The 26,128-nt window shown below is 36.6% G+C and overlaps 1 protein-coding gene across 2 annotated transcripts in view; it reads right to left on the bottom strand.

The window, feature by feature from the left end:
* The window catches only part of PGM2L1 (phosphoglucomutase 2 like 1), a 64,896-nt gene that overhangs the window by 13,390 nt on the left and 25,378 nt on the right, over positions 1 to 26,128 (bottom strand). For both annotated transcript variants that reach the window (XM_043998489.1, XM_043998490.1), the window contains exons 5-12: positions 24,466 to 24,549; positions 19,070 to 19,263; positions 12,902 to 13,091; positions 12,233 to 12,330; positions 11,783 to 11,963; positions 10,770 to 10,863; positions 9,489 to 9,618; positions 3,573 to 3,762 (exon numbers count right to left, since the gene is read on the bottom strand). In XM_043998489.1, the coding sequence (XP_043854424.1) occupies positions 3,573 to 3,762; positions 9,489 to 9,618; positions 10,770 to 10,863; positions 11,783 to 11,963; positions 12,233 to 12,330; positions 12,902 to 13,091; positions 19,070 to 19,263; positions 24,466 to 24,549 (1,161 nt within the window). The remainder of the gene's footprint in view (positions 1 to 3,572; positions 3,763 to 9,488; positions 9,619 to 10,769; positions 10,864 to 11,782; positions 11,964 to 12,232; positions 12,331 to 12,901; positions 13,092 to 19,069; positions 19,264 to 24,465; positions 24,550 to 26,128) is intronic.

Raw genomic sequence — 26,128 nt, forward strand, 5'->3', positions numbered from 1 at the left:
GGAGCAAAGGTTTTGAAAAGTTGTGGGAGAAAGTGGAGAGGGTAGTGATGGTAATGCCAAAAAAGGAAAATAACATCAATAAAACATTTTAAAAATACACAGAAGAGTGCAGAAAGGAGGCACAAGCAAGCAGGGCAGGTACATTAAATTAATGGAGGTACCATGATATGGTTGAAAGAGCATAAGCTCTAGAGTCAGAAGACCTGGATTCAGATTCTGATTCAAATCACCTCTGATTCTTACTACTTGTGTGTCTTCAGGCAAGCCACTTAACTTCCCTGGGTCTCAGTTTCCTCTTTATAAAATGAAGGAGTTTATAGTGGTAGTAGATTGTAATATAAAAACAAAAGATATCAAGAAAACCTTTTTTTCAATTAAAAAAATAAATAAGCAGCAATATGATATAGTAGACAAATCTGGCCTTGGATCAAAGAAGACCTAGAATCTGATTTCTGTCATATCCTGATTGTGTGATCCTGGGCAAATCAATTAACCTCTTGGTGTTCTAGGCAACTAAAATGATAAAAGTTACCTACATCGACAGAGGCAGTTTCCTCCTCTGATTCTCTATATGAATAAATTCACAGGTTCAGTCCCTCTCCCTGTTCCTATCCGTAAAAAGTAAAATGGATTGCTATAACCACATTTAATTTTTAAGAGGACAAAGAACAGATAACTAAGGATGAACAAAAAAATGTAACATGATTCTAGAAGATTGTTTGGACACAGAACAAGATGAGGTTTACAATGGTCCTAAAGACAACAAAAAGACTTTAAAAAATGGAGCAAGAGGAAGAGCACAATGGGAATGATGGCTGGGTGGAACAGATGATACAGTGCTACTGGAAGATGGAATAGAAGGCAGAATCATTCAACTATTTTGCTTTGGTTTTACCATATAAGCCAAATGCTTCCTAGACTGGAAAGTACAGAACAAAAGTGGTTAAAAGAAGTAAAACCTAAGATACATGAAGAGATGGTAAATAAGCACAAAACTTCTATCAAAGAGTTTAAGTCACCAGGCCTAGACAAAATACATTCCAGGATCCTGAGAAAAATTTTTAGATCTGTTACTTCTATGTAGGTGATCTTTAAAAATTCACAGTAATCAGGAAAGGTGCTGTAGGCCTGGGATAAATATACTCTCAGTTTTCAAAAAAGAGAATGACTTTTCAGATTATAAAATGGTGAGCTTGAGTTCAATTCCTGGAAAAATTCTCGAACTCTTTATTAAAGGGATCATTTTACATGTACCTAGAGAAAGGTAATAACTAAGAGCCAGTGTAAGTTCATTAAGAACAACTTCTGTCACACTAACCTTTTGTTTTTTGTTTTTTGTTTTTTTGTTTTTGCGGGGCAATGGGGGTTAAGTGACTTGCCCAGGGTCACACAGCCTGTCACACTAACCTTAAATCCTTAATTTTGTTTGTTTATTTTGGCCAGACAATGAGGGTTAAGTGACTTGCCCAGACTCACACAGCTAGTAAGTGTCAAGTGTCTGAGGTCAGATTTGAACTCAGGTCCTCCTGAATCCAGGGCTGGTGCTTTATCCACTGCGTCACCTAGCTGCCCCTCCCTCCTTAACTTTTTTTTTAAAACAGGAATGGGTAATCAGAGAAATGCCACATACTTGGACTTTAAAATGTTAAGAGATATGAACTAAATGATAGTATAGTTCATGTGCATTTGGACCTAACCATTTGGTCTGAAAATAACCAGATCCAGAAAGTGTCATTAATGGACTGATGTCAAAAAGGTCTAAGGTGCCTTAGTGAAGTATTCTAGGAAATTGTTCTCGATCCTATGCTATTTAACATTTTTACTCAATGATTTAGATAGGGCAAGTATATCAGATTTTCAAATGATATACACGAAACAGGGCTAATAGCTAACAGTCAGGATGCAAGACTGACAGGTTAAAATGATGTACCCAATTTAATAAGATAAAATGTAATACTTTATTCAAATCAATTATACATGTAAAAGAGAGAAAAGGCATGGATAGACAATAGTTTATGAAAAGGATCCAGGGGGGTAGTTATGTGGTGCATTGGATAGCATACCAGCTCTGGAGTCAGGAGAACCTAAGTTCAAAATCCAGCCTCAGACACTTATAGGTGTGTGACCATGGGCAAGTCACTTAACTCTGATTGTCCCCCCACCCCGAAAACATACATATAAATAAACATGTGAAATGACATCACATCATCTTAGGCATTAAGAAGAGTAATGTCAGAATGAGAGAGGGAAATTGGAAATCAAAGGGAAGCCCATCAATTGGGGAATGGCTAAACAAGCTATAGTATATGATTGTCATGGAATATTATTGTGCTATAAGAAATGACAAGCAGGATGATTTCAGAAAGATTTGGAAAGACTTATATAAATTGGTGTATAGTGAAGTAAACAGAACCAGGAGAACACTGTACACAGTGACAACAATATTGTTTGATGAACTGTGAGTGACTTAACTATTCAAAGATAATCCCAAAGGACTAATGATAAAGAATACTATCTACCTCCAAAGATAGAACTGATATTGAACACAGACTGATGTATGCTATTTTCACTTCTTTTTCTTTCATTTTTTCCTGTTATTCGAGTTTTCTAATACAAAATGACTAATATGGTAATGTTTTACATAACCACACTTGTATAACCTATATCTGAATGCTTACTGCCTCAGAGAGGGGGGAGGAGAGAGGGGACAGAGGGAAGGAGGGATAGAATTTGGAACTCCAAACTTTAAATAAAAATGTTTATGGAAAAAAAAAGAAAAAAAAAAGGAATGAGAGAGGAGACAGTGACAATGAGCCCTGTTATAGCCTAACCACAGCTAGAGTACTGTATTTAGTTCATTAGGCACCATATTTTAGGAAAGACACTGACAAATAGAAAAATATCCAAAGGAAAGAAACAAGGATAGTGAGGAGAATTGACACTCTGCTAGCTATGCTGGCACAGTGGCTAGCACATTGGGCTTAGAGTCAGAAATACCTGAATGTGAATTCTGCCGCAGATAGCCTCAGTTTCCTAATCTGTAAAACAGGACTTATCTTATATTGTTGTTGTGAGGATCAAATGGGATAACATATGTCCAGTGGTGTGTAAACCCTAAACTGCCGTACAAATACTAGCTATTATGTCACACAGAAATGGTTGAAGAAACATGGGCTATTTGGTCTGGAGAAGTAAAGCTATTAGGGAAATGCAATTCTTTTCTTCAAGTATTTATCTGAAGGGAGGTCATGTGGCTTCATACTTTCCTTGCTCCAAAGAACAAACTCCAGAACCAGGAGTAACGCATGGATGCTGTGGAGAGTCAGGGTTGGTTCCATACAAAAAAAACCTTCCTACTGTTTTGTTCAAAAGTTTTGTTCAATGAATGTTAACTTGACTGACTGGCTGGTTAAAAGAGCAAAAGTGATAAGGCAGCACAATAATACTGCTATTATTTTTGAAGGTCCAAGTCCCCTGACTCCAGTGGCAGTATCCTTCATTCCACTGTACCATGCGGCCTTCAAGATGGCCAGAAATGCTCCACGGGACCTTTCAAAAACCCCATCACTTACCGATTTCTGATTAAGTTGGCTGCTGTCATATCCAGTGGTTATATCCCGTATGTGCAATACATCAAATGCCCCACAATATTTCGGATATTCTTTTGGAGAATGAAAATTGCGAAGCCTTTCAAATATATTTTTGATAGTAGGTGGATCATAACATAAGAAATAGGATGTCTTTGAAATATGATATCCATACCTACATAAAACCAAAACCAAAACCAGAATTTGAGTCTAAAGCATTTTACACTATATACTACATTAAGTTCTAAATGGATATACAACCTAAATTTTTTTCAAAGATTTGCTTTTTATTTATTATTTATTTTTAATAGTATTTTTCCAATTACATGTAAAGATAGTTTTCAACATTCATTTTTGTAAGATTTTGAGTTCCAGATTTTTCTCCCACCCTCCCTTCCCTCATCCTCCTAAATCCAGCAAGCAATCTAAGTTATACATTACAATCATGTTAAACATATTTCCACATTAGTCACAATTTAAAAGGTCACATCATAAAAAAATTAGATGAGGGTTGAAAGAGATAACTTTTACAACAATAAATAGGAGAAAAATTCTTGATCAAATAAGAGAAAGGATTAATCATAAATACTAAAATAGATCATTTCAACCACATTTTGCACAATCAAATATCAAAACACCAAGAATGAGGAGGGAAACTGACCAGTGGGGAAAAACATCTTTGAATATAATATTTATCTAAGTATATGATGATTCTATTTAATAGAACATACGCACCCTGAGGACAGACACTGTTTTCTTTTAGTATTTATAAAGTAAATGCCTAAAAATGTACCTAGCACATGACAGAAACTTAACAGATCAACAAGTGTCTATTAAGGTCCTACTGTGTACAAATACGAAAATATGAAAATCTCTTCTCTTAATTACCTTACATTCTATTGTGGAGAAATATTTACATATAGGAAGTACATAATGAATAAATACAAAATAAATGCAAGGTCATTTAAATAAAAATTAGTGGGAAAGGGGAGATCATGAAAGGCTAGATAGAATGTATCAGGTAGATAGAAAATAGTTAGATCTTCAAGGAAATAAGGGAGTCTTTGAAGTGAAAACGAAAAGGAAGTATGTTCTAGTCATGGGATATGGGCAGTGCAGAGGTACAAAGGTGGGCAAAGATGCATTACATGTAAGGAACAGAGAGGTCAGTTTGGCTCAACTACACAGTATGAAGAGCGGAGTGATATGAAGTTGGAAAAGTAAGTTGGGGCCAATTTGTGGAGGGTTTTAAAAGCTAAAAAAAAAAGATTTTGTATTTTATTCTAGAAGTAATAAATAGGGAATTATTAAATTAAAAATAACTTGGGGGGCGGCTAGGTGGCACAGTGGATAAAGCACCAGCCCTGGATTCAGGAGTTCCTGAGTTCAAATCTGGCCTCAGACACTTGACACCTAATAGCTGTATGACCTTGGGCAAGTCACTTAACCCCCACTGCCCCACAAAAAATGAAAACCAAAACAAAACAAAAGAATAACTTGGGGCCTGTCCTTCTCACTGACTGGACAGAGTAGAGAGTGGACATTGGAGAACCCCTCCCAGATTCTCCATTTAAGGAAGGCACCTAAGACAGCTATCTCTTCACTTCCAAACAGCTGAGGTCCTCAGGACTTCACCAACCGTGTACCCTCTCCACACACCCCATCTTTTCCACTTCTTTTTATGTGTTGTTTTCCCCATTAGACTGAGACCCCTTTCTGGGAAAATGCTCTCTTTTGCCCTTCTTTGTAACTCCAGCACTTAGCACAGTGCCTGGCACTTCTGTTGTTGTTCAATTGTGCCTGACTCTTTCTGACCCCATGGACCATAAAATGCCAGGTCCTTCTATCTTCTACTGTCTTTTGAGGATAATAGAAGTTCAATTTTATGTTCACTGTTTCCATGACACTATTTCATCCTCTATCGTCCCCTTTCCCTTTTGCCTTCGATCTTTCCCAACATCAGAGTCTTTTCCAATGAGTCCAATCTTCTCATTATGTGGCCAAAGTAGTTAAACTTCAGCTTCAGCATTTTACCTTCCAGTGAATAGCCTGAATTAATTTGAGTACTGACTGACTTTATCTCCTTGCTGTTTAAGGGATTTGCAAGTCTTCTCCAGTACCACAATTTGAAAGCATTGATTCTGCAGTGCTCAGTTTTTCTTATAATCCACATTGCTACTGAAAAAACTATACCTTTGACTATAAGGACCTTTGTTGGCAAAGTGATGTCTCAGCTTTTTAGTATGCTGTCCATATTTGCCATAGCTTTCCTTCTAAGGAGCAAGCATCTTAATTTCATGGCTACAGTCACCATTTACATGATCTCTGAGACCAAGAATAGAAAATCTGACACTGCTTCCATTTCTTCTCCTTCTATTTGCCAGGAAGTGATGGGACCAGTTGCCAAGATCTTAGTTGGTTGTTTTTTTTTATGTCAAGCTTCAAGCCAGCTTTTACACTCTTCTCTTTCGCCCTCATCAAAAAGCTTCTTAATTCTTCTTCACTTTCTGCCATTAGAGTGACATCATCTGCATATCTGAAATTGCTGATATTTCTTCTAGTAACCTTGATTCTAGCTTTTGATTCATCCAACCTGGCATTTTGCATGATGTACTCTACAGAGAAGTTAAATAAATAAGGTGACAATGTATAGCCTTGTCATATCTTTTTTCCAATCTTAAAGCAATCAGTTGTCTCATATTTGGTTCTAACTGTTGCTTCTTGACCCACATACAGGTTCCTTGAGAGACAAGTAAGATGATCTGGGACTCCCATCTCTCTGAGGACTTGCTATATTTTGTTGTGATCCACACAATCAAGAGCTTTAATGTAATCAATGAAGCAAAAGTAAATGTTTTTCTGGAACCCCCTTTGCTTTTTTCACAATAAAGAGAATGTTGGCAATTGGGTCTCTAGTTCCTCTGCCTCTTCAAAAGCCGACCTCCTCTTGTCCAGTGGATGACTTCTGTCAGAACTCTGCACTGCGACCGGTCTGTCTTGGGTAACCCTGAACAGCATAGCTCATAGTTTCACTGAGGTATGCAAGCACCTCCGCCATGACAAGGCAGTGATCCAGGGCCCGACACAAAATGGGCATTTAATAAATGTTGACTGAATGAATGAATATCTTGGCTTAAAAAATATCACTTTGGCAGATGTGTGGAGGATAAATTAGAGTGCAGAGAGATTTAAAGCAGGGAAATCATTTAGGAGGACATTGCAGGGGTAGCTCGGTGGCGCAGTGAATAAGGCACTGGCCTGGATTCAGGAGGACCTGAGTTCAAATCCGGCCTCAGGCACTTGACACTAGCTGTGTGACCCTGTGCAAGTCACTTAACCCTCACTGCACCCCCCCTCAAAGGAGGACATTGCAATATAGTCCAACTTCCCTGTTTAGTGAAATAGACTTCTGTACCCAACTTTATGTGTATTCTTCTCTCTTTTGACCAGATCAGATGAAAGTGGGGTTCAAATGTCACTTTCTCCCTGCCCCATCCTCCTTATATGTATGGTCTTCTATTTTCCCCCACAGATTACATGAGATAATTTTCCCCACCCTTCTCCCTCCCCATCCCCCAGAATTATAAACTTTTTCCTCTCCCCTTCCATTTTCCTTTTGAGATTATCAAAACACAACAATTCTTAGAGCCTCTGATTATACTCCCACTATAATCCCTAATGATGATAATATTTAGCAGGGACATATGTATCACCTTTCCATATTAGAATATAGCTTATCCTTGTTTAGGCACTTATGATTGTTCACTCACTTTTATCTTTTTATGTTTCTTTTGACTTCTGTGTTTCAAATTCAAAGTTTTTACTGAGCTCTGGTCTTTTTATAAGGAATTCTTGGGAGTCCCCTATTTTATTAAAGGTCCATTTCTTCCCCTATAGAATTATACACAGTTTTGCTGGCTAAGTTATTCTTTGTTTTATGTCTATATTCTTTGAATTTTGGAATGTTATATTCTAGGATCTTTACTTCTTTACACTTGTGGCTGCTAAACCAATGTGATCCTGACTGTGGCTCCTTAGTACTTGAATTCTTTCTTTTTGGCTGCCTATAGTTAGTTTCTCTCTCTCTCTCTCTCTCTCTCTCTCTCTCTCTCTCTCTCTCTCTCTTTCTTTCTTGGCAACTGGGGCTAAGTGACTTGCCCAGAGTCACACAGCTAGTGAGTGTCAAGTGTCTGAGGTCAAATTTGAACTCAGGTCCTCTGCAGGGCTGGTGCTTTATCCACTGTACCACCTAGCTGCCCGCCTGAACTATTACAAAAGCAGTTCGTTGTTGTTTTTGGCATCTTCCTGAATCCAGGGCCAGTGCTTTATCCACACAAGAACATTTTAATTGTACTCCCTTCTAATCTGTCCCCTTTCCAAACCATCCTCCACTCAATTACCAAAAAAAAAAATATATATATCTATGTCACCTTCCTACTGAAGAATCTTCAGTAGCTCCCTAAATGCCTCTAGGATAAAATATACAAACTTCTTAGCTTAAGATAAAATTTAGAAATAGAATGGACCTTTGAGATTATCCATTCCACCCCCCCCCTTTTTTTTGCAGGGCAATGAGGGTGAAGTGACTTGCCCAGGGTCACACAGCTAGTAAGTGTTAAGTGTCTGAGGCCAGATTTGAACACAGGTCCTCCTGAATCCAGGGCCAGTGCTTTATCCACTGCGCCACCTAGCTGCCCCCCCCCCCTTACCCCCTTATTCTTACAGTTAAGGAAACAAACCCAGTGAGACTTACTAGAAAGTGACAAAGGCAGGATTTGAACCCAGGTCCTCTGACTCCTATTCCAGCACTATTATACAACATTAGCAGCTAAATCCCTTCACAATCTGACTCCAGTCTACCTTTCCAAATATATTTCACCTTATTCTCTTTTACTCACTCTATAATCCAGTTGCTAAATGCATTTTCCCAAACTGCTTTCCTCTGAAGTGTATTCTACTCTACCTGGAATGCACTATCTCTTTACCTCTGTCTCTTATAATACTTCAAAATTCAGCTCAGGTATGACCTATAAAGAGCCTTTCCTGGTGTCCCTTTTTAGTACTCTCTCTCTATTAGATAATTAATAAAATAATTAATCTGGTATTCACTTGTCAATTTACCTGTTGTATCTCCATATAGAATGATAGTTCCTGACAGTAAAGGCTTAATTGTTTCTGACTTGTATTCTCAATGTTTAGCATAATCACACTGGGCCACTTTAGCCAGCACTTAAATATTATTCGTTCTTTCCTTCTCCTTATCTCCTTTGGAGACAAGAAGCAAGAGGTGAACTAGAACAATAAATTATTACTGTCTACATGCTTTGCATTCCAAGGGTACCATAGTACCAGTAACACATAGCAGGAGAAGTTCAAGGTAGGGAACTCCTATTGGTCATAAAAGAAGGGGGAGGTGAGAAGGTAGGAGGTGGATGAATACTGCTAAAGCTGTGATTTACCTAAAGGGCTTAACCTTGTGAATGCCATTTCTTCCCTAAGAGAATTTCTATAATACTTATTCACACAGGGAAGGCATATATCCAGATTCAGTTCTAAACAACATTTATTAAGCACCTATAATACACGCAAGGCACTGAAGAATAAAGGACACAACACAACAAAAAAGAATCCTTGCTCTTAAGGACCTTACATTTACTGAATGTCCAACATTCCAATGTCCAGCCAATCTGCTATATTTTTAGATAAGTGATATATAATCATATCACTATCTAGGGAAAACTCAAGTCTAACATGACAACCAAGTCAGGACTCCTGTTCCTAAGACCTTTGATATTTACAAAAAGCAACCAACAAGTGAGTGTTAATTCAATTAAAACCCTAAACATAAAAAAGATAATAAACAAGGATACAGGATGTAAGATTCACAACAACAGAATTTACCTTTCATAAACTTTAGTCAGCTGTTGTGCCAGTGTTACATTTCTGGTTTCCAGGTAAGTTGCCATTTCAGCAACAACAGCAGCTGCACTCACTCCATCTTTATCCAAAACAAAAGTCCCACACAGAAACCCTGGGAAACAAAAAAGAGCTTCAGAAAAAAATTTTTTTCAAATGAAAACAGACTTCTTGTGTTTCTATTAGTCATATTTCTTTTTTTATATATATAAATATTTATTATTTTTAAGGTATATCATTTAAATTTTTTTTTTTTTAGTGAGGCAATGGGGGTTAAGTGATTTGCCCAGGGTCACACAGCTAGTAAGTGTTAAGTTTCTGAGGCCGGATTTGAATTCAGGTACTCCTGACTCCAGGGCCAGTGCTCTTTCCACTGCACCACCTAGCTGCCCCAGTCATATTTCTAAAGGACAAAATAAACTGAGTGCCATGGCACCTGCTGAAACCTGAAAAGTAAATATATTTAGTGCCATTTTAAAAAATAGCTAATCATGTCTTTTCCAGAAAAATCAAAGATGCCTGCAAATCAAAATTAAAAACTAGAAAACAAAAATTCTCTTTCCACCTGATTCCACATTGAAATCTGCCTGTTGATTGTTTTAAGACACTAATTACTACATTAAGAAACTAGAATTTTCTCATAAGAAAAGCTATCTGAAAATTAAGTGATCTGCCTTATGAGATAGTAAGTTTCCTATTAATGGAGGTTTTGAAGTAGAGGATCATAAGATCTGAAGCTGAAAATCAACAAATCCAAACCACTCATTTTATAGATAAGAAAACTGAGACCAAAAGAAATGAATTGATTTGAGTTTCACACAGCTAGTAAACAGCTATAACTTAAATCCAGGACTTTTGACTCCAAATCTACTTATACCAGAAGGTGAATAACTAACTACATTTGGAGGTTATTGTAAGAGGATTTTCATGTTTCCATCAATTCCCAGAAAAGTACAGCTGGAAGAGACCAAAGGTCCAATTTCTACCTAAAGCATGAATGAATTCCTTCTACAGCATCCCAATGCATAGCCATCTAGATCTCACTCGATAAGGAACTTGTTTTTTGCCAAAAGGGAGGAATGGAGAAAGATATAGGTAGAATTAAATTACCTTTAAGGTCTTTTTCAATGCTAATGTTCTATGTTTCAAAAGAAGCAGAAATACTGACTAGTAAAGTACATAGTAATGCATGTATGAGGTTATGAGTGCCAAGCAAGACTAGAGTAGAAATGGTGGCTGTTGTCTCTCTGGTATTCTGATACATACCAATAGATTCTTCAAATGCAAAAAGGACTTCTTTCCCATTTTCCATGAGTTCTTTTATTCTACTTCCAATCCATTTAAAACCTGGCAATGTTTCCTGAAATATAAAGTAGGATACTTAGTGATTTTCTGACCACATATATGTGTGTGAAAAGATACACATATGTAGCAATATACATGCATACTGTGTTCATGTATTAAGATGACATGGCTATTTACTGTGATAGAGTCCCAATATCTGCTCATGTGCTTGACTACTTTTATGAACATTTACACTGAACCACTTATACTGCTCTATAACTCTGGGACCTAGTGGAATAATAAATGAAATAATCTGCAAGAGTTATCAATTTATCTTTAGTACTAAGATTTTCAACTGGAATGGAATAGAGTAGAATAAAACCACCACTTTATGGCTAAATGCAAAGTACAACATAAACTACTATGCACAATTAAAAATAGAAATATGTACATCATAATCTAACTCTAGACTTCAGCTTGCTAACTCAAAATACAAAGAAAGATTCCTCATTTAAGCCATTTAAGTAATTATCAGAAGAAGCAACAAAGTTGATTTTAAAAATTACTGGTTATTTGTAAGCTATTTAATTACTTTTAAAACTTAAGTTTCTTAAAGCTGTTTCCAAAAATGCCAAAACAACTAGGTGAAAAAATTCACTTTTCTACTTGTTTTTCTAATATCATGGAGTAACAGCTACTGTAAGTGAATACAAAGAATATTCCACTCTAGAAGTCAAAAGATCTGGGTTTTAGTACCAACTCTGCTACTAACTAGCTGTGTGACCTTGAGCAAGTCACCTTAAAGCATCATCTGTAAAATCAGGAGGTTGGATTTAATGTTTTTAAGGTACTCTCCATTGCTAAAACTCTATAAATACAAACTTAGAAATAGGATTTTTTGAATTATAAATTAAACCAATGGAAATCAGTATTTGTAAAAACTCCTTTAACTTCTAGTTGTAAAAATACACACAAAAATACTATCTAGCTCTTACTTCAAACTGAAATCCTTCTTTATGTGCAATTGCCTTCAAAATTTTGGAGGAGACTGTAGTGGCTAACATGTAAATGTTCTTCACATCAGCATTCTGTGACTTATTTTCCTTCCAGCAATCAAACATCCACCACCCAAACAACGCTGCTAACTCATTGCCTGTGAAAACTTTCCAACGGCCACTGCACAGAGAAGGGAAAAATTCATCAAAACCAAATTCCTTTGAATCGTGTATTAAAAAAACTTTAAACATATTAAGACCTACAGTGGTAATGAAAAACATTTAACTTAAACACCAAGTAGGATAGCTGAGGAAATAGATTGCCTTTTTTAAAGCTGATACTGAAAAAGCCAAGCTATATCAGGTAATAGTGCCATGGGGAAATGATGATATTGCTCTAAGTCAAGAGAACAGTCAAATCAAACATTTAGGCTTTTCACAGCTACTTACTCCCTCTGCAGTTCAGCCACAGCCAGTCTGTCAGCATCAGGATCTGTGGCTACCACTACTCTGGCATTTTCTTTCTCCGCCAATCTCAGAGACAGCTCCTGGGACAAGCAACCAAAAGGCCAGATTACAGTGAAGAAGTCGAATTTACCCTAACTCTCAAATGTATGACATACATTGAAATATGAACCCCCTCTAATGTTCTCTAGTTTGAGAAGAACAGTTTAATCAAATTTAAAACTAGGATTCTAGATTTCCCTAGGAATTATACTTTCATATTAAAGACTTAGCATTAATATAGAACATAAATTCCCTTAAAACTTAACGACGATATAAAAAATGACTTCTGCTTTTCTAACCCTTAAAAACTTAATCTTCTGACTCGTGTGACAAGGGCAGCCTGGAAGAATAAGAAAAGCACAAGGTTTAGAGTAAGATGTGGGCTCCAGTATTTACTAGCTATGTAACTTGAGGCAAATACCTGTCCCTCTCTGGACCTCATTTTTCCCAAATGTAAAATGATGGAAATGAAGTAGAGAAAACCATAAATTTAAGACCGGAAGTGACCTAAGAACATTGCAGAGGTCTATTCTAACTATGCTATTTCAGAATTCTTTCCGCTTTAATGGAGTTAAATAAATAATTAAATCACGTATTAAAATATGTAAATACCAGCACAGATTCTCCTTCTTCGGGATTTGGACATTTAACAGTAGAAAAGTCTGGGTCTGGATCCTGTTGCTCTGGTACTGGAATTGGAGGCTTAAATCCAAACACTTTAAAAGCCAACTGCACATAATCATGACCAACTCCATGAAATGATGTATGGACAAATTTCAAGCTTGTCTTTAAGTTCAGCTCTCTAAAAAGAAAAACCAGAATTCAATCAATATTATAAATACTCTTAATTATGTTGGAAATAATAGAAAATGTCAATGCTCTAATAAAATGTAGCTGAGGGGGCAGCTAGGTGGCACAGTGGATAGAGCACCAGCCCTGGAGTCAGGAGTACCTGAGTTCAAATCCGGCCTCAGACACTTAACACTTACTAGCTATGTGACCCTGGGTAAGTCACTTAACCCCAATTTCCTCACTAAAAAAAAAAAGAAGAAAGAAAATGTAGTTCAAAATGTAGTTAAAGAATTCTGTATTCTCAGCAGAAATCTAAGGTGACATAAATAAACCATGGTATTCAATTAAAAGAACAAAAATTTCTAGTCTGATCTTCCTCTTAGTCTAGAAAGCCTAGTGATGCTTGAATATCATTAAGGTCATACTGATACTTTTGACAAAATGGGCACCAACTCCTGTAAGAATAAAAACCAGCTTTCTTTTCTGCTCATTTATTCTATAATGTTCAAACTGCTGGTTGACACTCTCCTAGCTGCTATGGCATGGCGCTCCCTTTCTGTTTCTCACTATCACCTTACCATATATATATATATATATATTATATAGTCAACCTTGATCACCAAATCTCAAAAGTTGAGAGCTGAATGGGATCTTTGTGCACATATAGTCCAAGCCGTATAGAAATTTCTAATTTTAACTTTTAACTTAAAAAAATTTTTGCAGGGCAAAGAGGGTTAAGTGACTTGCCCAGGGTCACACAGCTAGTAAGTATCAAGTGTTTGAGGCCAGATTTGAACTCACATTCTTCTGTGCTTTATCCACTGTGCCACCTAGCTGCCCCCAGGAATTTCTACTAAAACATATCTAACAAGTAGTCATCTAGACCCTGCTTGAAGACCATCAAGGAGGCTGAACCCACGATATCTGAAGGCAACTCTAATTAAATTTTTTGTTACATTTTGTGTTCCAAGTTGTCTTTCTACTTCCTCCCAACCTCACATTAGAGAAAGCTAACATTTGATACAGATATATATGTGGAACCATACAATAGATACTTCTATACATTCTTTCTCTTTCTCTGGAGATAAACTGCATTTTCTTTTATAAGTCCTTTGTAGATGATCTGAATGATCCTATTACTCAGAATAGCTTAGTCATTCATAGTTACTCTTCAAATTATACTGTATACTATATACTTTAAGCAATACTATATGTGAGATTATATACTGTATTCTCTCAGTTCTGCTCACTTCACTCCACATTATTTCATGCAAGTTCTTCCATGTTTTTCTAAAACAAATCTGTTGATCATTTCTTACAGCATAGTAGTTAGTATTCTATCACAAATTCATATACTACAACTCATTCAGCCATTCCCCAATTGTTGGGCATCCCCTCAATTTCCAGTTCTTTGCCATCACAGAGATCTGCTATAAATATTTTAAAACATATAGGTTCTGATGCTGATTGAGAGGAGCAGAACCAAGAGAACATTGTACACAGTAACAGCAACATTGTGTGATGAACAATGGGGATAGACTTGGCTCTTCTCAGCAGTGCAACAATCCAAAACAGTTTCAAAGAACTTGTGATAGAAAATATTCTCAACATCCAGAAAAAAGAACTGTGAATTATGAATGCAGATTGAATCATACTGTTTCTACTTTTGGACTGTTTTTTCCCCTTTTTGTTTGAAGTTTTTCCTTTGTGCTCTGATTCTTCTTTCACAAGATGACTAATGTAGAAATATGTTTGATGTGACTGTACATATACAACCTATATCAGACTGCTTTCCGTCTTGGGGAGGAAGGAGGGAAGGGAGGCAGGGAGAAAAGAAAAATTTGGAACTAAAAATCCAGTGTAAACAAATGTTGAAAACTATCCTTATATGTAATATATAACTGGAAAATAATAAAATAAAATAAACCATATAGGTTCTTTTCCTGTTCCCATGATTAGTGACCTAATAGTGGTATTGCTGGGTTGAAGGGTATGCACAGTTTTATAACTCTTTGAGCATAATTCCAAATTGCTCTCCAAAATGGTCAGTTCATAATTCCACCAATAGTGTATTACGGTCCCAATTTTTCTACATATCCTCCAGTATTTGTCATTTTCCCTTTCTATCATTTTAGCTAATCTGATAGGTGTAAAATGGGTACCTCAGAGTTGTTTTAATGTGCATTTGTCTAATCAATAATGATTTAGAGTATTTTTATGTGATTATATCTGTAGCTTTGATTTCTTCTTCCATAAACTGCCTGTTAATATCCTTTGACCCTTTATCAATTGGGGAATCACTCATATTCTTATACATTTAACTCAGTTTTCTATATATCTAAGATGTGAATCCTTTATCTAAGAAGCTGGCTATAAATTTTTTTTTCTAATTTTCTGCTTTCCTTCTAATCCTGGTTACATTAGTTTTATTTGTAGAAAACATTTTTAAATTTAATGTAATCAAAATTATCCATTTTACATCACATAATGCTCTCTAACTCTTATTTATTCATAAACTCTTTTTGGGAGGGGCAGAGCAATGGGGGTTAAGTGACTTGCCTAGGGTCACACAGCCTAGTAAGTGTCAAGTGTCTGAGGCTGGATTTGAACTCAGGTACTCCTGAATCCAGGGCCAGTGTTTCATCCACTGCACCACCTAGCTGTCCCCCTTATTCATAAACTCTTAAACTCTTCTCTTATTATTCTGATAAGTATAAATAAATCTGATAGGTAATATGTTCCAAGCTCCTGTAATTATGATATAGCCTTATATGTCTAGGTCATGCATCCATTTTGATTTATCTTGGTAAATAGTGTAAGATATCAGTCTATATTTAATTTCTTCTAGACTGCTTTTCAGTTTTCCCAGAAATTTTTACCAACTAGTGATTTATTATCCCAGAAGTTTAGATCTTTACATTTGTCAAATATGAGGTTACTATAGTTCATCTACTACTGTGTATTGTATGTTTACTCTCTTCCACTGATCTACCTTTCTATTTTTTAGCCAGTACCAGATAGTTGTGATAATTACCACCTGTAATCTGGTACTGCTAGACCTCCTTCCTTTATATTTTTTCCATTAATTCCTTTGATATTCTTGACCTTTTGTTAAGATAGCTCTAATTATTAAGAAGATTTTCCCAACATTAAGTCCAAATTTGTCTCTAAATTCCACCCAATGCTCCTGGTTTTGCCCTCTGGGGCCAAACCCCATGAAAGCCCTTCAAATGCTTGAAGACAGATATTATGTCTTCCTGAGTCCTCTCTTCTTTAGTCTAAACATGACTATTCCTTCATTTGATCCTCATTGGAGAAAGACTCAATTTCTCTCACCATTCTAGTTATCCTCCTTGAGGCTCTCTCTAAATTCAATGCCCTACACATCCACTGTGGTGCCCTGAACAATACTACAGGTGAGGTCTGAGGAGAGGTTTTTTGCCTGCCACATGACATTCCTGCCTCCTCTTGAGCTTGTAGTCTGCAAAAAAACCCCTAGATCTTATTCAGAACAACTAATCTTACTCAGCTCATTCAAAAATATAATCAGATTTTCAGAAAGGTTTTTATTAGCAATTAAAGGGATGAGCCCAGGAATTTTAATCATAATAATAACTAGCACTTGGGAAAACTGGAAGATAGTATGGCAGAAACTAGGCATAGACCAACATCTTATACCTTATACTAAAATAAGGTCAAAATGGGTACATGATTTAGACATAAAAGGTGATACCATAGATAAATTAGGAGAGGAAGAAATAGTTTACCTCTCAGACTTATGGAAAGGAGAACAATTTATGACCAAACAAGAGATAAAGAATATTATGAAATGCAAAATGGATGATTTTGATTACATTAAATTAAAAAGGTTTTGTACAAACAGAAGCAATGCATCCAAAATTAGAAGGGAGGCAGAAAGCTGGGAAACAATTTTTATAGCCAGTCCTTCTGATAAAGGCCTAATTTCTAAAATATATCAGGAACTAAATCAAATTTATAAGAATCAAAGTCATTCCCCAATTGAGAAATGGTCAAAGGATATGAACAAGCAGTTTTCTGATGAAGAAATCAAAGCTATCTATTGCCATATGAAAAAAATGCTCTAAATCACTATTGATTAGAGAGATACAAATTAAAATAACTCGGAGGTATCACCTGACACCTATCAGATTAGCTAATATACAAAAAAGGAAAATAATAAATGTTGGAGAAGCTGTGGAAAAATTGGAACACTAATGCATTGTTGGTAGAGCTGTGAACTGATCCATCCATTTTGGAGAGCAATTGGGAACTATGCCCAAAGGGCTATAAAGCTGTGCATACCCTTTGACCCAACAATACCACTATTAGATCTTTTCCCCAAAGAGATCATCATAAAAAAGGGAAAAGGACCCACATGTACAAAAATATTTATAGCTGCTCTTTTTGTGGTGCCAAGGAACTGGAAATTGAGGGGCTGCCCAACAATTGGGGAATGGCTGAACAAGTTGTGGTATATGAATGTAATGGAATACTATTGTGTGGTAAGAAATGGGGACCAAGCAGATTTCAGAGAAACCTGGAAGGACTTACATGAATTGATGCTGAGTGAGATGAGCAGAACCAGGAGAACATTGTACACACTATCAACATTATGTGTTGATCAACTGTGATAGACTTGACTCTTAGCAATACAAAGGTCCAAGATAGTTCCAAAGGACTCATGATGGAAAATGCTCTCCAAATCCAGAAAAAAAAGAACTGTGGAATCTAGATACAGATCAAACCATACTATTTCTATTGTTTTTGTTGTTGTTGTTTTTTGAGGTTTTTCCTTTTTGCTCTGATTCTTCTTTCACAGCATGACTAATGCAGAAATATGTTTAATGTAATTGTACATATATTACCTATATCAGATTGCTTCCTGTCTTGGGGAGGGCAGGGAGGGAGAAAAATTTGAAACTAGAAATCTTATAAAAACAAATGTTGAAAATACAATACTTTTATGAAAAAAATAATAACTAGCACTGTATCCTAAGATCCCCTTTTAAGGGGCATTATGTGGCCAGTACCAAACTATTAAACTAGGCTAGTCCCACATCCATCTTACAATAATTTGGCCTTAGCTCCATATAAAACTACTTATCTTGCCTAGGGACAAACTAGATATGGGTTCTTTACATCTAGACAACATAGAGCTCTTACACTTCATCCCATGAAGCCTTTTGCTATTACTGGATCCTTCTATTGCAACTTCTGGTCTGATTCAGAGCTCCCAGTGACCATGAATAGACCATCTTAGCAAGATTCCACACATATTTTGAGAATGACAGAGTATATTAAAAATGACAACAGATAACACATAATGGCTTGCTGGGGAGAAATAAGAGAAATGAAACAAGAAAACACATTTTAAAAATTCTACTTTGTAGGGAGTTCTTTGGGAAACTGACAAAAGAAAAAAATGTGTGCTGCCCCAAAAAAGGTAGTCTTTCGGTGATTTTCAGTGAAAGCTGAAAAAACAATTTTAATAGCAATCATTACAAAAGAAAATTTCACCTTATGTAGGCTACCTACCCTTTAAAAATGATTTCAGTATGATAAATATATAATAGCCTGTGCCCTACCCCACCTCCCAGTGAAAAGACATAGAAGAATGACTACAGAATAGCCAATGGACTACAAACGTCTAGAGAGTTACTTGCCCAAGATGGCGCAGCACACCAGATGTCTTAGGAGTGTCAGGCAGTGAGCTCCTCTGGTTTTTAATGTCCAAAAGGAAGCTTAAGGAAGGTAGGAGGAAATACTCTTGGTTCACTCCCTGCCCTCTTCCTCTTTTATTATTTCAGTCTTCTCCTTGCTGTGCTCGCGCTTTACCTCCCCCAACACAAGTTGGGTCCTTTTTCTCTCTTTGGCTCTGCCTAAGATTAATTTTGTTACTGCTCAACCCACCCATATTTCTTTTGCCCTGCCTTCAAGTATGGTTATCACATTTTCCTAAGTAAGTACCTGTGAAAACAGATCTGTTTCAGATCTTCCATGTAACGTGTACAAATATCTTGCAGAGGATCTCGCTTCAGAGGGCTGGTATCCACTAGATTTTCATTCCAGGAATCAATCCAGGGCTCAACACTTTCTTCTATACATTTCAGGATCTCTTTATCATGAGGAGATGTAATCTGAGCACCTGTCTCCCAATATACCTAGATGGTTTAAGAACAATTCAACAAACATTTGTTAAAGAACCTACTATGTGCAAGGCAGAGGGATACAAAATTGAAAAACGTGAGTCTCTTCCCCCAGGGAGCTTAAAATCAAATGGGTAAATGTTGCATTTACATAAATTAGTATGATCTATGATAAAGAATCAAGATGAAAGAAGTATGCTAAGAAAAGTGAAGGAAAGTGAGATCATTTTTAGCTAAGAACCTCAGCTAAGTCTCCAGGGAGAAGGAAGCTACTGTTTTTGATAATGATTTCAACAGATAAGATGTACCATTTTGGGAATGGGGGACAATAAAACCAAATGGAAACAAGAAACAAGAATCAAAGAATTAGAAGTTGAAAGCAGGATGAAATTAGGGTTGAAATTACAAGTTGTTACTGGTAGTCCAGTTTGGTTAGCAAGTGGAGCAAGTAAAATAAGGCTAGAAAGATAGGCCTGAACGAGACTGGAGAGCATTAAATGTTATGGTAAAGACTTATGTGATGGAGAACTATTACAACTATTATCTGATTTATCTAAAGGGTCCTTTCATTCATTGCAATGTGAATTAGACTTTATATAAAAATTATACTGAACTAATTGACTATTAGGTGACCTTTCACATTGGGATCAGTCCAATATATGCTGATCTATAGCAATGATTATTCCAGGACTCTCAGTAAAAAGAAAACATATATTCTTTTACAGAATCAGAATATACAGGAGAACAATTAAAACACAACTTATCACCACAAATAAAATCATATCCTCAGATACTCAACTCTATACACATTAGGCAAGGGGGACAAGGGTTTTAAATAAGATTCTCTCTAAAGTCCCTTATAATTCATTTAGTAAAATCTCTCATGTAGGAATTCCTTCCCCAGAACTCCTAACAGATGATCATATAGTTTGTTCTTGAACACATACAACGGAGAAGGTGAACTTTTATTTGAATACCTTCAGGAAGCAAGAAACACATCATTTCAAGAGACAGCACTTGTTGCTGGATAGTCCTTTAGTAGGTTGAGTTTGTTTAGATCCCTGTAATTTCTATTAATTCTATGTCTTTCTAATTCTTTCATGTGAAACATCACCATAAAGCCTGCACTTCCTTCTGCTTGACAAATAGTATCAATTGTCTAATTCTCAGACTTCCTTTCTTGAACTTTCTTACCGCCTTTTCTATCTTTCTATTGACTCATTTCTTACTCCTTGTGGAGACGTACTGATGCTTCCTATTTCTTCTGTAGGCAATATATTACAAAATAGTATTAGAACTTTAGTCTAAACTCCTTGGTCTAACCTGAAGGAAAAATCCTTTTTTAACTATCAATTCCCAAAAAATGTCTTGCACCAAAATCTTTTATTATTATTCTTATAAAAAGTCTTATTACTAAGCAACTTTGTGTGATGATCAGCTGTGATAGACTTAGCTCTTCTCAGCAATACAATGATCCAAGACAATTCCAAAGGATTCATGATGGAAAATGTTCTCCACATCCAGAAAAACAACTGTGGGATCTGAATACAGATTGAACCATACTATTTTTTTTGTTTGTTTTCTTTCTTTCTTGAGGTTTTTCCCTTTTGTTCTGATTCTTTCACAACATGACTAATGTGGAAATATGTTTAATGTGATTGTACACATATAACCTATATCAGATTGCTTTCTGTCTTGGGGAGGAGGAAGGGAAGGGAGAGAGGGAGAAAAATTTGGAACTCAAAATTTTATAAAAACAAATGTTGAAAACTATCTTTACATGTAACTGGAAAAAATAAAATACTATTAAGATTAAAGAAAAAGTCTTATTACTTCCTGAGAGAAAACTGGGGAACCTCAAGAAGGAACTCTAAGCTCCTGAAAAATGGATGAGAGTGGCAACCAGAATTAAATTGGAAACACTTGAATCTAACAGAAGCCATTACCTACCTTCATCCTGGAACAGAATGATTAGTTTAGTCAAAGAAGTCTGTCTACAGGATGTACCAAAAGCCAAGTGATGAATCATAACTGTTCAGTGAACTTTCATCTAAGCCCCTGAGCTGCTGATTGTGGAATTGTGTGTTTATCTGGAAATACAGCAAATTGTAACTTCAAAAGAGCTTGTGTCAGAAAGAGATTTCCCAGGGCAAGAGGAATTCCTATCCCTTTGTATTTTCTCTCTAAGCAAAGATCCTGATCATGGAGTCGTGAAGCTTGAGAGTGAATCTTGGTTCTTTCATTCAGGGACTTGGGGTATGTCACTGAATTTCTCTGGGTCTCTTATTTTCTAAGACTAATAGCCAAGGCAGATAGTTAGATTATATGGCCCTTCTCAGGATGTGCTTCCCAGCTCTGCATATCTGATCTAAGGACTCGTACACAAGGCTACCACAGCAATGGGGTTTTGGTTCCTGTGGTGTCCAGTCCATGGAATGCCTATTTTTGACCAGTTGCTTTGCCCTATTCCAAACAACTGACGTCACGGTATCTAAAACTGTAAAAATCATTCTTAGCTTTGGGGCCATACAAAAATCGGTTTTCAGGCAGTAGTCTATTGACCTCTGCTTTAAAGCCCTACTCAAAGCCTCCTCTTCCTCCACAAAGTTTTCCTCATCCCTCAGTCAGGAATGAACTCTATCCTTGCAACTCATAATATATATCTCTCATACACTTGTGTACTATTCATACTTATTTGTGTATGGTTGCCCCCTGCCCTTGTCATCTGAAACTAAGCCCCGTAAAAGCAGGGACTATGTATTATCTAAACTTTGTACTCATACCCAGCATGAGGTCTCTGCATAATACATACTTAATCATTATTAATAATTTTGCCTTTCTTTGTATTCCTAGAACTTAGTACAGTGCCTGGCACATAATAAATACATGCTGATTGCTTGAATTAATTCAATCTATTCTTTTTAGTTTCTTTTTAATCTTTTCTTCTACAGGCTAAACATTCATAGCTTTTCAACTGTTTCTCAATTGACAAAGTTCAGAATGAACTTTCAGGTTTAGATGAGACCTCAGTGGCCAAACAACAGTAAAAAGTGAATTACCATTATGACACACTAGACAAGTGGTTATCCAGCTTTTCCCCAAAGAACGACAGTGAGAGGAAACCCAACAGTTCCCATAGCATTCTATTCAATTTTTGGATAGTTTTAACTCTTAGTAATTTCTCCTAACACCAAACCTAAATTTTGTTGCTGTTATTCAGTCGTTTCAGTTGTGTTCAACTCTTCATGACCCCATTAGGGGCTTTCTTGGCAAAGATAATAGAGTGGCTTGCCATTTCCTTCTCCAGCTCATTTTACAGATGAGGAACTGAGGCAAACAGGGGTAAGTGACTTACCCAGGGTCACACATCTAGGAAGTATCTGAGGCTGGATTTTACTTCCTGACTCCACATCCCACACTTTATCAACTATGCTAACTAGTTGTCTAAACCTAAATTTACCACTCTGTAATCTCCATTCACTACTCCTGGTTTTGCCCTTTGGTGCCGAACAAAGTAAGTTTAATCTTTTCTGTACATGATAGCCCTTCAAATATTCAGGCACAGCATCTGTGTACCCCCGATGCTTATCTCCTCCAGTCCAAATAATCCCATTTCCTTCAACCAATTCTTATTTGAATTTACTCAATACCTTTCCACATTCTAGTTGCCATCCTCTGGAACTAGTTCATCAATATGCTTTCTGAACTGCTGCATACAGAACTGAACACAATACTATAGATATAGTTTGAGTATGGCAATGGTATAGTGACTCTACCTCAGAAGCTCTGTCTCTTAATTCTGCCTGACCTGCACTCCCTCATCTGTGCCCGACATCACACAGCTGACTCAGTCTGAGTTTATAGTCTACTATACCCTCAGGTCTTTTTCTTGAAATATGCCTCCCTTATCTTATGCTTGTGAAGTGTAAGATATTACATTTATCCCAAATGAATTTCCTCTTTTTAGATTCAGCCCAGTGCTCTAGCCTATCAAAATCCTTTTGGAAACTGACTCAGTCATCTAGTGTTAGTTCTCCTCAATTTAGGGTTATATGCAAATTTCCTAAGCTTACCATCAATGCCTTAATCAAAATCACTGATAAAGCATTAATGTTAAACGGTATAGGGTCAAGCAGAGATCACTGGGGCATTACACTGAAGAAATCTTGCCAAGTTGCCATCAAACCATCATTCTAAATCAAGCATTTCAACCATTCTGAATCTATCAAACTATACTGCTGTCCAACCCAAATCTTTCCACCCTTTCCAAAAGAAGAGTGTGAGAAACTTTTTTAAATCAGTTCCTAAAATCTAGGTAAAGTATAGCTACAACCGTCTTCTGACCTACCAATTTATTAAGCCTGTCAAAAAAGGAAATTAGTATAGCATGAATATTTGGAGCCTTGATTTTCTAAATGTTTATTAATTATATCTTTAATAATTTGTTCAACCTTATTGGCTTATAGTTTCCAGGATCTATCATCATCATCACCACCACCACCACCACTGTTGTCATCTTCTTCCTCTTCTTTTTGTAAATTGAGATCTTTATCTTTCTCTAGTACTGTGGCATCTCTCCTATTCTACACAATCTTTCAAATATGGTAGACTGTGGCTTAGCTATCACATTAGCCAATTCCATCAATACCAAAGGATATAGCTCATTAGGGCCGGAAGACTTGAATTCATCAAGGATAGTTAGGTTTTCTATAATTATTTTCTTATTTCCTACCTAATGAAAACCATATCTGTGGTAGAAACAAGCAGTCAGCAATTCTTTAGGTGACCTTTAAGTGAACCATGGCCCTCTATAAAAATAGAATATGGCTTTTACTATCCTCTGAGAACTCACTAATTTGTCAATGTCTCTTCTAAAATATGGTGCCCCAAATTATATTCTTGATATGCTCTAACTAGTACAGAGTATGTTTATCTATCTAGTATCTGCATTATCACTGTTTCTAATGTTGCTTTTGCAATTTTTTCCTTTTGCCCTACCATTATTTTTGCTTTATAATTGCTATCAAGCTAGATCTTCCTCATCCTATATTTGGATTTTAAGTTTTAAAATTAAATGCAGGTCTTTATACCATTCCTGTTAAATGTCATCCTATTGGTTTTAGCTCAACCTTCTGTCATGTCAAGATCATTTGAATCTTGATTTTATCACACATCATATTAATTATACACCAAAAAGTTTGGACCCCCAAGGTTTACCTTGTATCCATTGTCTTCTTTACGGTTATGGGAGGCAGTAATCATCACACCTGCAACTGCTTTCAGTTCTTGAACAGCGTAGGGCTAAAAAAGAAATAGTCATAAGTTATCTTGTTATTAAATTTTAATTTAAGAATAATCTGGAGTGTTTTATTGTCTTTGTATCCCCAATGCCTAGCACATAGTAGGTGCTTAATAAATACCAATTGACATATTATATACTGTAATAATAGCTACTAATAAAAATTGCTAGCTTTAGAGAGTTAGAGGGTATGGGAGAAGACCAATAACACCCTCAATGCATAAAGCCAAAGTGCCTATTGTGTGTGCCTCTGTGACTATGTGGGTTGAATATGTGAAAGAGACTAAGGAATAGGGAGGATGGAGAAATGGCTATTCCCTTCCCCTCCTCTTCCTCCTTCTATCTGTTACTGCTGCCACCAACACCATGTGCAACCTGCAGTAGCAACAGCCAGAGTTTGCAGTCTAATGAGGAGAAAAACAAGTAAAGACGGGGTTAAGTGGGGTCAGTGCATGGTGACACCTAACTGAGATGGCCTGTAAGTGTGGTGGAGGTTTGGACCTGGAAAAGATAAAAGACTTGGCCTGTCAGAATGTAGGGTAGTTTCAGAGACAGAATGCAAAGTAAAGAAGACTGCTCAAGTAACCATGGTATAGGAAAGTACAGTAAGTGTAGTACTACATAACAAAGTCTATTTAATCTATATGTACCAAAATATTTGTAGCAGGTTTTTGTGGTAGCAAAAAACTTGCAATTAAGGGATAGGGAGTGTCCATCAATTTGGAAATGGCTGAATAAATTAAGTATGGTATATAAACGTAATGAAATACTATCACGCTACAAGAAATTATGAAAGGGACAGTTTCAGAGAAATCTAAGAAGAGTTGTATGAACTGATATGGAGTAAATTAAGTAAAATCAGGAGAATAAGTTATACAGTAACTTTAACACTGTAAAAGATCAACAATTTTGAAAGACTTAAGATCTCTGATCAACACAATGACCAATCACAATTCCAGATGATGCTACTCCCTATCTTCTGACAGAGATGATATACTCAAGATGAAGATAGACATATACATTTTGGAAACAGTCAATGTGAGAATTTGTTTTGACTGTGCAAATTTGTTACAAGGGTATTTCCGTCCTTTTATTTTCAAAGGAAGTAAGGAGAGAAAAGGATTTTTGTTCATTGAAAAAATTTAGGGAGCAGAGCTAAGATAATGGAGAAAAGGCAGGAATTGCCTGAGCTCTCCCAAATTCCCTTCCAAATAACTTTAAATGACATCTCAAAACAAAGTCTGGAGTAGCAGACCCCACAAAAGGACATGGTGAAACATTTTTCTAGCCCAAGAAAACTTAGAAGGTTACAGGAAAGTTCTATCACACAGGGTGAGTAAAGCACACTCTAGCACTGGCTTTGCCCTAGCAAAATAGCAGCAGACCTTAGGGGTGACTGAATCAGTGGCTGCAGCAGCTGCTTACAGAGCTCTCGGCCCATAGATGGTAAGAAAGTCAGATAACTTATTAAAAGGAGATTACTGGATCCCCTTTGCTGGCACTGGTGCAGGACTCTGTTGCCTTATGCATACTCAGATCTGGGTCCCAGGGCAAAGAGGAGCACTAGAACACCAGAGCTTG

This window comes from Dromiciops gliroides, chromosome 3, assembly GCF_019393635.1.
Source record: "Dromiciops gliroides isolate mDroGli1 chromosome 3, mDroGli1.pri, whole genome shotgun sequence".
NCBI classification, from domain to species: domain Eukaryota; kingdom Metazoa; phylum Chordata; class Mammalia; order Microbiotheria; family Microbiotheriidae; genus Dromiciops; species Dromiciops gliroides.